This window comes from Sorex fumeus, unplaced genomic scaffold (assembly GCF_029834395.1).
Source record: "Sorex fumeus unplaced genomic scaffold, SorFum_2.1 ptg000265l, whole genome shotgun sequence".
Classification (NCBI taxonomy): domain Eukaryota; kingdom Metazoa; phylum Chordata; class Mammalia; order Eulipotyphla; family Soricidae; genus Sorex; species Sorex fumeus.
In genome coordinates this window covers 30,792,642-30,806,238 of record NW_026606322.1, presented here as the reverse complement: position 1 = coordinate 30,806,238, position 13,597 = coordinate 30,792,642, and the positions used below count along the sequence as shown (strand labels likewise).

Here is a 13,597-nt window from a genome sequence, read left to right as displayed (position 1 = left end):
ACTCATCATGCAGTTATGAACATCATGGAAATAATGCATAATTCTCATGCTCAAAGCAAGTGACACATACCATCACACAGGTGAATAGGAGAGTGTTGTGATAGTAGTAGGTTAAAAAGCAAACAGACTGTGAATAGACATGGGTTTAACATTATCCTTATTAATTACATGTGAAACCACTGATAGAGTTGAACCCAGATGAAAAATTAAGTGAAGTTCTACTATTAGTAGCAAATAAGATAGAGCTAATACTAAGCTCTTGTCATTCATATATAATGCCAAGTCATCACTTCCAAATATAAAGCTGTGTTTCCATATTAACAAATAGTAAGCAGTGTAAGATTTTCTTTTAAAGAATTCATATTAGTTTCACGTTGAAATTACAATTTCACTGCAACAAATAATGACCTAGTGACCTCCAATAGTCAACATGTTTTCCTATAATGCCCTCGTGCCCTCGAAAGTTTTTTTTTAAACAACCCTTTCTTTGGAGACAGTAGAAGTGTCCACAAAATCACAATAGCATTTCCAGTAACTGGTATTTATGAAATCAAAGTGCCTAGCAAGTTTGAAAATCAGTATCCAAATTAGAATATGTTATCTCTCCGAAACATTCTGCACACGTTTTTAGTCAGTTGCAATTACAAACCACCAGTAATACAGCAAGTTGGCTCGTGAGTGATAGAAGATTTCAGGAGTTGTTTCCCTGCTGAGGCGCGGCTACAGGCACGAGGGTCCGAACTCTGAGACTGACATTGGCTGGATTCACACTCCAGACTTTGGTAACTCTTCGTCACGTACATGTCGTGTGGACAACGCTGGACCCTGAGCGCTGGCCCGCTCTGCCCTCCCAAACCCATTTGCTGGCTGTTCCCTGATTGGCAAGACTGAGACACACTCTCCGACTTTACCGAGGAACTTTGTGATTGGCACGTTGTCTTTCCCCAGCACCTGGACTTGGAACAAGCCGTTTGGACCCCTCTGGAGTGGCAGGTGGTTTGCGAACATCCCTCCTCCCTGCACAGTTCCTGTTCACGATTGGTGCCTTTGCAGCTGGTTTCACTGTGGGTTTCTTGAAAATTATCCAGGAGCCAGGTTCTGCCATGGCAGCTGCTGGGTAAAATCATTCCTTCTTCCAAGTTGATAGGATGAGATCCGTGGTTGATGACAGACAGGGGTGGTGCGTTGTAGATACCTCTGAGAGAATAGCAGCGGCCTTGGGACATTTTGCTAAAAACCTTTCCTGGACGTTCGGTGTTGAAAATGTCAGGTCTGCAGAGTAAAATTTTTGCTAGGGAGATTATATACTCGGACATCTGGGTGTTGGCTTCTTCTCAGCATTTTTTTTCACCACTTTGCTTAAGTAATTTGAAGGGTAACATCTTATTAGCACTTGGCTCATTTTGCTTCGTTATGAAGGAAGATGGTGTCTTGTTAACCAAGAAGTGAGTCCATTTTGAGGCTTCAAACTAGCTTTCATGTGAACCCCAAAGCTGAGTCATTGGGTGGAGTTTGTCAAGTATGAGTCCCAACATGCCTCCCAAGCTAACGTTTCTTTCCTCTTACTCAGCATGGATGTTCTTCATATTCTAAACTGAGAATAACAAAAGTAGGTGAAAAACAGCCAAATAAAAAAAATCCATCCATATCTTGGGTCTTTCCAGTTGAAACAGGAGGTAAGAGGAAGGTAAGACCATTGATCTACTTTATACTATTGCCCAGAACACACAATACGGCCACTTCTCTCTTTATAACACTTTGTTGTCTTCATCTTAGAACGGACGTATTTCAATGTAGTCTTTGTATGAGGCTCCCCATGATTTCTCTACTTAGAATTTATTTCAGAACTTTGTCTGCTTCCTATGAAGAAAGATGTTAATTAAACAATGCTAAGTTAAAACTATGTTAGTGCCAGAGCCATAGTAGAGCAGGTAGAGCATCTGCCTTGCTTGAGGCTGACCTGTGTTGGATCTCCGTCATCCCATGTGGTTCCCCATGCACCAGCAGGAGTAATTCCTGAGTACAGAGCCAGGAGTAACTCTTGAGCATCACAGGGTATTGCTGGGTTTGACCTAAAAAGCAAAAGCAAAACAAAACAAAACAAAAACAAAGAAAAAAACTTCTCTAAGTCAAAAAGTACAAACTTAGAGCTGTGTCTAGCTGAAACTACTAAGCACTGTCTGCACTGTAGCACTGTCCTCCCATTGTTCATCGATTTGCTCGAGCAGACACCAGAGACTTGTTACTGTTTTTGGCATATCGAATACACCGCAGGGAGTTTGCCAGGTTCTGGTGTGCAGTCCTGATATTCTCAGTAGCTTGTTGGGCTCTCCGAAAGTGACAGAGGAATAGAACCATGCAAGGCAAGGCCATGTGCAAGGCAAACGCCCTACCCGTTGTGCTATCGCTCCAGCCCATTATCAGAAAATGTCTTATTGAGGTCAAGAGATAGTACAGAGTACCAGTTCAAGCCTCTTAATTACTAGTGCATTTTAACACTCTTATTTCATTTGTAGTATTTATTATAACATCATGCCAATGAATGCTTTTCTTTTTATATGTGAATGTCAAAGGTTGATAATTTGTCTTTTTAATAAACCTGTTTTAGAAATGCTTTTCATTTATACTCCCTCAGTGTATCGTTTGTGACTGAAAATCAGTCCCTTTATCTCACATATTGGCATGCTGTCCTTAGCATCGTTTCATATTTACAGCATAGAATATACCAGTATAATTTCAGTGATTTATATATCTCAGTTTATGAAAGAGAAACAGAGAAGTATATTTTTAACTCCATTCTCTGATTACACTTTCTTATAGTTGAAGAACACCCGGAACCTCCAGGAACTTTGGATGGAAATATATCATATTTAAAAGCACAGATCCAGATACTTTCAGTTTGACAAGTCAGACAACAAACTTTGTGTAGTACCTTTGTAACACTCAAAACTTTTTTTTTAAATTTTGAATGATCTTCCTTGTGTGATTAAAGAGCCAATTTGCCCTCCACATGAACTCTGCAGCAACTCATTAATTTTTGTTTATTTTTATTTATTGAGGACATTTTCACTGTAGCCTGCAGCTTTCCTACTTAAAAGGATTAAGTAGATTATCATTCTTCAGAAGATCCTTTGTCCTCAGCTTGGTTTCCAGAATCCTATAGGAAATGACTGAGTTTGGATTTTTTTTTTAATTTCCCATCTTGTCATTTTGCCTAAATACAATGTGATCGATTCTTATAGGCCTCTACTTAGTGCTCAAAGCAGAGAGCTTCCTTGCCCCAGTATTTTGCTCACATAGTAGCCTGTCTCTTTCATCCATTCACTGCCTTTTTCTACTTTCTACAGCATCTCTCTTCATTGTGTCTCAGCTCGAGTTATATCTCACAGTGACTCTTTTACAACCTTATTTAAAACACATCCCATTCTCAGGGACAGTTTCTTTTCCTTCTTGAAGTTATCTTCAATTCTATATAAATAGGAAGTAGATATAGCTTTTTGATTATTGTCTTTCCAGTTCTGAGCAGAATGCCTTGTTGACACATAATAAGAGGGCCATAAGAGTACTTTGAAAGCTTAATGAAAGGGTAAGGGTGATAGTTTTGTGGGAAGGGTGCTTGTCTTGCACACAGCTGGCCCAGGTTCAATCCCCAAGCACCACCGGGAGTGATTTCTGTGTTCAGAGCCTGGAGTAAGATTTGTCTTTGGGATATGACCTCAAAGCATGCACACACACACACACACACACACACACTCTCTCTCTCTCTCTCTCTCTCTCTCTCTCTCTCTCTCTCTCTCTCTCTTAATGAATAGCAGGGGCTAAATAAAATATACAAACCTATAAAAGTATGAATAAATGCTCTTCTGAAGCCTTAATCTATCTGAGAGTCCAAGAATTGGCAAGCTTAAACACCAAATTTGCTTAACTTCCCTGTGAAATAAGAGTAAAATCATGGAGGAAGCTGCTTATTAATAAGGCACATACTGAGTCAATTATTTTGAAATAATTTTTGATTGTACAGAGGCATGTTCATAAAGCGTTGACTGCCAAAAAGTACTTTGCACTGTCAGCACAGAGTCCTGTTGCCAGATTTTGAGAGGCAAAGTCAAGGCATCTCTTATGCCAGCGTGCCCACAGCCACCTCCAGCCGATAAGCTCTTATTAACCTCAGAATGTGTAGTAAATGTGAATAGCTGTGCAGTTCCCCATCTCTCAAATAGTGGTTAAGTCTGTAATTTTTTTTCTTTTGGGGTCACACCTGGAGATGCTCAGGATTTACTCCTGGCTTTAAGTCTGTCGTTTTTGAATGAGACCACACCTTGAGTCCTTTTCTCTCTGAGATGAGGCATCACCTTACATTCTCCCTTACTGATTTCTGAGTTAATAAGGGTGTAATCACACAATCCTGATGAAATGAGTAAATTCACATTTTGGCTGTTGGCACATTTATGGAAAAAGTTGCCTGGTTTATTGTTCTGGAAAGACTAAGACTGGGAACTGGTCACATGAGAATTATTTTCATGTAGCCTACTAAAAATGATTTGCTTTGTAGGCATTTGGATAATAGGCAGCTTAACTATTAATAATATTCTTGTGAAATATATAAAAATAGTTAAGCAGTTGCTTACCGTGACTGAACAGTTTGCTACTGAGCGATTGAATGCATGTCCTGGAGTTGAAGTTCAAAATCAGGGCAGTTGCACGGTCACCTCCTAACCACTAGAGGGTGGAGTTTTGACATTGGCTTGGAAACTACCAGGATTCCAAGCCAAATGGAAACCTTCAAGCTGATTTTACTTCGAATTTTTGTGCTTCCATTTCTGCTCTTTAAACTGAGAATTATAAAATTGTCATCTCATAAGTAGTCTTATTGATTAAATGAGAATATACATAAACTACACACTTGATCTTAGTCAAAAGGCAGAGAAGCAAAGGGATTGAGTGATAGCACAGTAGGCAGGGTGTTCGCCTTGCATGTGGCTGACACGGGTTCGATTCCTCCGCCCCTCTCAGGGAGCCCAGCAAGCTATCGAGAGCATCCCACCTGCATGGCAGAGCCTGGCAAGCTCCCAGTGGCGTATTTGATATGCCAAAAACAGTAACAAGTCTCATGTTTCTGGTGCCCACTGGTGCCCACTCGAGCATATCAATGAACAAGGGGAGGACAGTGCTACAGTGCTATAAATAAACTGTCAGATAATCTGTAGTATGGCGAATAAAAATGAATAAAAGTAGAAATTATATGTCATGAGGCTAATGTTTTCCTCACAGACCAAAATAAATCTTATAACAGCATTGGTCAGGGATTTATATAAAATTATAAAATAAATAGCTTTTTTCTCTATGTTTTGAGTTTATATCATTTATGTGTATATAATATTGCCTATTGCATTTTTTATGGTTGAATCATTGATCATCTAGTAAAGATCTCATCATGCTATGGCCATTTCTTAAGAGCTTGGCAGTGAGTGGTTCTAAGGTTAAATACTTAATGTTGCTTTTATATTTATCTATAAACTATGGTCAGTGAATTATGGACTATGGTGGGCCCTTAATCACTTCACCCATACTAAAATGAAATTGAAAAATTAGTAACCTTAAAATGACATCATTCAACCAAGCTCTTTAACAATTAGTTTACACAATCTTTGTCATGATTTTATCTCACCAGCCAAGCTCGTATCAAATGACTACAGTTATTTTAACCCTCTTCCTCTCCCCCAAGAAGTTAATCCTATAAATACATTGCATAGCAATAGAGGATGCTGAGATGAACAGTGAAGAAACAGGATTCTAGTTCTGTTTATTTCAATAATTCATCACATGAGCTTGGACAGATTATGCCATATCTCTGACTATAATGTAATATAATTCATTTAGATGAGAAAGTCTCTAAGATTATTTCCAATTGTCACTTTCAATGATTTTCTATCTTCTATCTGGAAGAGAACATTAAATTGTATCTTATCTAATCTAATTACTAGCTGAAACCTAAATTTTCAAATAAGTCACATAATTGTTATTAACATTTACTAATGGAGATTTGAATAAGGCAGACCAAAGACTGAGGATGGCAGACTATTAGAAACATTACTTTAAACGTAAAATTCTATTATATTTGAAAGTCACTCTGGAAATAAGTAATGTTTATGTTTTCCTGGCCAAGAACACATTGATCTGGCTCAACATTGTGTTGAGCTAAATGTCTAATTTCTTGTAGATACATAACAGTCTATAAAATACATCAAGCAGATATAACACTTCTGAAATGTAAAACCCAGGGGAGGGAAATCTAAATGCTCTGAATACTCAACAACATGACACTAGGACAATAATACTGATCTTTATGTAAACAATGGAAATACTATCTCTTCTGTTTTCTCTGTATCTACTGAAAGGTCATTTTGGAAGATGATAATGAAAGTGTTGAAGGCAGCAAATGTGAAGTGGAGAAGGGAGAGATGAGAACTTCAGGAAGATATTGCTTCAATCTCTATACAACTCAGTCACCCAGGGAAGGGCCTAGGGAAATTTAGGACAGATCAAAGTTCACTATGAACATGCGCAGGGTACAGACCTAGAGTCTTACCATACCAGCACCAGGATGCTAGAGTCAGGCTTCACCTAAATTGTACTTTCTCTGCCCATTGTGAAGGTATTCCTGCCCCCGAATTTCTCAGGGAAACTCAGACTGGAGTGAGAAATTGCTCTTTTCAGAAAAACGAAAGTCAGATCTAAATTTTCTGTCATTTTCCTTCACTGAAAAGAATTTTAGGAGGGAAAGAATAGTGAAGTAACTATTTAGAGATCATGAAGGAGACAGGAGGGGAAGGAAGTGGAGAGGGAGAGAAAGAGAAGGGAGAATGTGTGTGTGAGAAAGAGTATGACATAAAGTGTGGGGGGGAGAGAGGGGAGGGAGAGAGAGAGAGAGAGGGAGAGAGAGAGGGAGGGAGAAATGGTGACAGAGAACCCAAAATTGTCCAGAGTGGATGGCAAGAATACAGGACACATCTTGGATGGAGATGCGGGATATTCCCCAACCACAGTGGGAAAGTGCCTTGTCCCTGGAGAGTTGGTTTTATAGTGTATCTTCTCAACTGCTGCCATGTGGGACATTCCATGTAGGAAAGAGTCCATTGCTAGGATGTTGCCAGCTGCCTGCATACTTCCTCTCACCACAGATATACAGATACACGGACACACAGGCACACACACACACGCACACATACACAAACACACACACACACAATCACCAGTGTCACCTGCCTTGAGACTGTCTCTAAGTAATTGTGCTACTTTGGATAATCCTTTGGCATTTTCAGTTCAATTATATCTGTCTTTGACTCAAATGATTAAAAAAGAAATGTTAGAGTATTAAACAGTGTCTGTGTAGCTCATAAGGAGTTATCATAATCAAAGAATCTTAGTATCTCAACCACCTGAGTAATAACTCCCCTAATTTTCAGACTCTTGTTCTATTATGTCCTGGATGTGAACATATCAATGGTTTATTATGGCAACTGTGTAATTGCTTATGTTCTTTTCTCCAGAAATACTTAATTTGGGTTGACTTCAAGGTTAGAGTGAGGTTCTTTACCTATCTTTTTTGTGATCTAAAAATGCAGATTTGTTTTAGAGTTCTTTGACTGTTCTATGTGTCTTGCAATAGTTATAGTTATTGAAATTAACCTAAATGATATTTTATGTTACTAATGATCAGCATTTTGATAACAGTCATGGTGATTAGCTTATAAAAATTTAATTCAATCAGAAAATGCATATATGCTATATTTCACTGGCATAATATATCGTCCATGGCTGACCCGAGTTTGATTCCTCCACCCCTCTCGGAGAGCCCGGCAAGCTACCGAGAGTATCTTGCCTGCATGGCAAAGCCTGGCGAGCTACCCATGACGTATTCAATATGCCAAACACAGTAACAATAAGTCTCACGGTGGAGAAGTTACTGGGCCCCCTGGAGCAAATCGATGAACAACGGGAGGACTGTGACTGTGACTGTGACTGTGAATATATCCTTAGCACTGCTGCCTTCTCTAAATTTTATTATTCATTTGTTAACTTTTATTGAGTATTTACTACTTGTCAGATTCTGTTAACGAGATTCTGTTGTATACAATGATAGTAGGACAAGAGTAAGTAAATAAAAGCAAACAGTCCATATATTTATATAGTCTTAAAAGTTTTGAATTTTTATTAACAAAATATGAGAATGCATATTATGTTAATAATGAGTATGGAATGATAAACTACATGAATTGTGGTATTTACCGAAAAAAGGGAAATAAAATATTCTATTTCTGTATGGTTTTAGGGATAATGGGTGTAAGGAGTTCTTTCTAGAGGTTCTAGAATGCTTGATAAATTCAGAGTTATACAAAATGTTCAAGTAATGAATGCAGGTAGTATAATGAAGTGAAGTTGGTGGTGTGAATGTGTGCTAAGTAGTGAGATGAAATATCAGATCTGGTAAAGGTAACTTTCAAATATCTATAATATTATGTTAAGGGCTTTTCATACTGAGTAAAGATAATGTTTTAGATTTTAAATCAAATCCTCACTTACAAAAAATATCTAAATGAAATTGTGTTCAAAACAAACTTAGTAGAAAAAAGTATTGATTTAAAAACACCAAAGTTCAACAATAAGATGATCTGAGTTCTGATTCTCTTTATGTCTTATGAGTTTTCCTTCCATGGTTTGACTTTCAGGTAATACATAAGAGAGATGCAGTCTTGACAAATTCTAGCAGAAGAGATATTTGCTTTTAGAAACTTTGCTAAAAACTGTACTGTAAGCACCTCCCTGTTTTAGTCCTTATTTCTCATCAATCAAAATCAGATACCATCACCCTATCCAGATTGCTGAGAACAATAATTGGGGTAACCTTAGACTAGCCAGATCCAGTCTTAAAACCAAGTCATAGTAATGTCCACATGGAAGACTGTGCAGTGAACCATGAATCATATGCAACATCATTCTTCCCATACATATTTTAAAATATAAGTGACCTATTCCTCAAAGCAGGAGAATTTAGTGGACTATACAATTATTGCAGATATATATATATATATATGTATATATAAACATGAAGTAAATCTCTAAATTACTTCCTTCTGATTCATGTCATCTATTCATGAGACTCCTGTCTTTCCAGGAAGCCTACAAAAGTCCAGGGAACTTCTACAAAATCAGATTGCTTTAAAGTGACTAAATCAGTGGAGTAGAGTTAAGCAGTAATGTAAGAGAACACTCACACATTTTATTCATCTTTTTATAATAAATGTCACGTATGTTTATTTTTTTTCTGTGCTTAAGATGCCTGATTCATAATACCAGTTATTACAGTCTGGTAATATCATGAACTCAGAATACCATCATGGCTTACCTAAGTCAATAAAAGGACCTTGGGAAAATACTTTGGAAAATTTCCTCATAGTAAATTTGCTGAAGCATTTTTTTATCTGCCTCTGGATTTTTTTCCTCCTACCTCAGACTAACTAGTAGTTTAACTAAAGCAAGGTAAGCTGATTAAGCTAAAATGAACGTACAGCAAAGCTTGAGAATATGATATTGTCCAATTCTTCTACACCCTCCTTTAAGGAGACCAACTGTGATATGAATTATGCCCATCATAAATTTTGTCATTCAGGTAAACTGTTTCTTAGGTATTGTTGTTCATGATTTGCTCAAGCAGGCATCAGTAATGTCTCCATTGTGAGACTTGTTACTGTTTTTGGCATATTGGATACACCATGGGGAGTTTACCAGGCTTTGCCGTGTGAAGAGGATACTCTCAGTAGCTTGCTGAATACTCTGAGAGGGATGGAGGAATCGAACTCAGGTCGGCCGCATGTAAGGCAAAGCCCACTGTGCTATTGTTCCAGCCCCTTAGAAAAAGTATTGTGGGTTTTAAATAACCAGCAGATATCTCCCTCTTTTTTTAACTGTCACTTGGGCCAGATAAATGTCACAGGGGTTAAGGTTTTTGTCTTGCATGTGGTTCACCTCAGTTCAATCTCTAGTTTAACAGGCAGGTTCTTGAACACCAGCAGAAGTGTAATCTGAGCACAGAGCCAGGAGTAACCCCTGAGCACTGCTGGTATGACACCCCAAAACAAAATAATAAATAAATATAGCCACAGAAGTAGGGCATTTGCCTTACAAGCGGCCACCATGGCCGACCTGAGTTCGATTCCTCCGCTCCTCTCGAAGAGCCCAGCAAGCTACCGAGAGTATCTCGCCCGCACAGCAGAGCCTGGCAAGCTACCCTGACGTATTCAATATGCCAAACACAGTGACAACAAGTTTCATGATGGAGACGTTACTGGGCCTGCTCGGGCAAATCGATGAACAACGGGAGGACCGAAACTTGTGACCTAATACACAATTGCATCGATTTATTTCAATGAAAAATAAGAGCTCTCTATCTAGTTTTAACTAGAAAAGTATAGCAGTAAAATAGAAGAAAAGATGAAGAATAAAATTTATATCTTATTAGCCCAATGGTTTACTATTAATAGTATTTACTCGAGCAATAATTATTCTAGATGGTATAATACATCAGTTGTAGTCAAATTACAGCTGACACTAAACTTGAGAAAGGGGACTGAGATGGCATCATCTAGAACATTGACAAATTATTGATGGAATAAGTCAAATCTGTAATTAGGTATTAGTATATGCATTTGATCTGATAAGACTGCATTGTATAACTGAAACCCAAGCACAAAATTTGTAAGACTATAACTGTACCTCATGGTTTTTCACTAATAAAAAAAAATTTGGGTCAGATGCATATGAGGCAAGCACCTAAAATCCTTGCACTATTTCTCCAGTCCCAAGGGGTCTGAAGTATTGTTAGGCATTTTGAATTCATTGGTGACAAAATTCCTGCTTTCACAGAATTTACTGCTGTTTATAGTTATTTGCTTTATCTCGAGGTACCTGGGGCTTTCTAGTATTATTTAATCTTTTTATTAGATGTGCAAATTGTCCAAAGCATCTCAGTACAAATGGTGACATTGACCAGAAGCAAGATTGTTAACTAAAAATCCATTCTTCGAATAAACATTACTCAAAGTGAAAAAAAAAAGACTACTACTCGTTTCTGAAATATCCAGACATCGCCAGTGAAACACTGTGTTATTAATTACTTGTCTTATATTTAATAATCAAGTCATAGAATTTTTGCAGCTCCTAGAAGTCAACTAGATTGGGGCCTTCTGTTCACATCCAGATGTCAAGAAAGAAAAGCTCAGAATTTTCCTGGGTATGAAGCTTCAAGTACCACTTCCAACCAAGTAGGAGTTTCCAGATTCAGCTCAGGGAGAAGATACTGCAAACTGCCAGTCCAGAGTTCCAGCATAAGTTGTCTGAAGTGATGCTGAAAGAGGAGTTACCTGGGTAACAGCAGCTTATCTAACAGAAGCTGGACACCACATGGTGTGTCTGATGATCTTCTGACCTCCTGACAGTTTCACTGGGTAGAGGATCCCAGATGGTGACTGCTGTGAAGGCAGATGTCAGTGAACTAGGCCAGGTTTCTGAGGTAACAGGAACCACAAGACAAACCTGAGAACTGCAGGTAGTCCCCAAGGGAACTGGGGAAGTTTTCAGAGCTGCAGGTGTAGGACATGTTGACACAAGATAATTTCAGTGGAGTTACAGTGGGATGATATCCTAACTGCCTTCTCCCAGAAATTCACGCATACGTGTAGATTTACTAGAGTTGGTGTGATGCAGACCTTTCCCATGTCTGTGCGTGTCATATCACGAATATAAGTAATTAACCTAGACTATAATTATAACTGAATGTATTCATGTGTTCTTAACTGCACTTTAATTATTATGGTTTATAGAAGTCACTCAGCTTTCCTTCTCTCTTTTCCCCCACCCCCAAGTTTTTGTCTCTCAGAGCTAAGGCGTGGTTTAGTTTGCCTTCAAAGACATTGCTCGTGGTACAGGTAGTATTCTTTCTTCTTCCTCACTGGACTTGGCTCCAGAATTTTAAATAGGGGTGTATAATTGCTAAGAACAATATTCCCCTAACAGTCATCAGTACCTTGCTCCCAAATATTTATGTTTTATTGAGCATTTACTCTTCTGAAAACATTTAAAGTGGTGGTGCTTAATAACTGTAACAAACTTATAAGTTAGGAATTATCACCAAGTTAGTGATGGGATCCAAAGCCAGTATGAACCACAATGGTACACTGGACACTTGAAAAGTATGTCTATTCTCATTCCAAAATGCTATGAACTCTGTAATCTGAGAATAAAAAGAAAAAAAAGAAACCTAGATATTAGTATATGCATTTGATCTGATAAGACTACTACTCATTTCTGAAATATCTAGACATCACCAATGAAACACTGGGTTCTTAATTGTCTTATATTTAATAATCAAGGTTGCCATGGAGATAGTTGCTTCACTTGGTATGTTATTCATGCTTTCATTTAACTTATTATCATTTAGCCACTTATATTTTATTCACTGTAGATTTATAGATTCTTTTGTACATGCGGCAGAAAATTCTTTGGCAAGTACTTAATATATCAATGAGAATAAGTGCTAAAACAGGTATACTTTGAGTGAGTTGACTACCAATGAAACACATTTGCAAAAACTAGAATTGTCAACTCAGTTGGGAGTAAGAAATGAGACACCTTAGAGAGTGATTCATTTCACTTCCTGCTGAGCCTCCTTTTTGTTCTGTTCATGGTTCTAGAAAGACAAAGCAGCATAAAACATACCTTCCTATTAAGTAGTTAACTTTATCTTTATTATCATTAAAATCAATGATATGTATTAAAGCCGAAGAATTCTGGATGTCTTTTTTCACTGGCTATATATCGAATTGCTTCTTTAAAGCATATTTAGAAATTGAAAAGCAAAGACATATTTGTGTAATTTCATCGTTATCTTCTTGTTTCAGAGATAATTGGGTTTTCTTTTCCCAATCTCTTGTAATATTTGCTTATCTGGCACTAGTGGAACAGTCTACTCATTGTTTTGCTGATGAATTTCCTTTATTACTGATTACTTCTCCATATTCTCTCATTCCTCAAAGTTGAGCTCAAGTTTCTTATATTTGACAGGTGTTTGTCTCAACTAAGCTTTACTGATTATCCCATAAAGATCTTATTTTCTTGAAATCTAGTTTTAGATTTCTAGTTTTAAAAAATCTAACTAGATTTTGAAAATCTAGTTTCTAAATCTAATTCTAAAATTTAGAAAATCTAGTTTCTTGAAATCTAGTTTTAATGGATATACTCACCTACATACCACATCTTGAAGGATTGGAGGATTGTAAGAGATGTGTTTTGAAATGGTAGCACTATTGTTCATCATTTGCTCGACCAGGCCCAGTAACATCTCCATTGTGAGACTTGTTGTTACTATGTTCGGCATATCGAATATGTCACGGGTAGTTTGCCAGGCTTTGCCATGTGGGCGAAATACTCTCAGTAGCTTGCCAGGCTCTCCGAGAGGGGCGAAGGAATCGAATCCGGCTTGGCCGGGCCAGCAGCTTGCAAGGCAAACGCCCTACCGCTGTGCTATACATCTGGAGCGGTA

General features: G+C 37.9%; 1 protein-coding gene across 1 annotated transcript; it reads right to left on the bottom strand.

The window, feature by feature from the left end:
- Positions 1-641: 641 nt before the first annotated feature.
- On the bottom strand, positions 642-1,226 carry LOC130018488 (keratin-associated protein 27-1). Its single transcript, XM_056109180.1, has one exon. The coding sequence runs from the start codon at positions 1,224-1,226 to the stop codon at positions 642-644; it is 585 nt and encodes a 194-aa protein (XP_055965155.1).
- Positions 1,227-13,597: the final 12,371 nt, after the last annotated feature.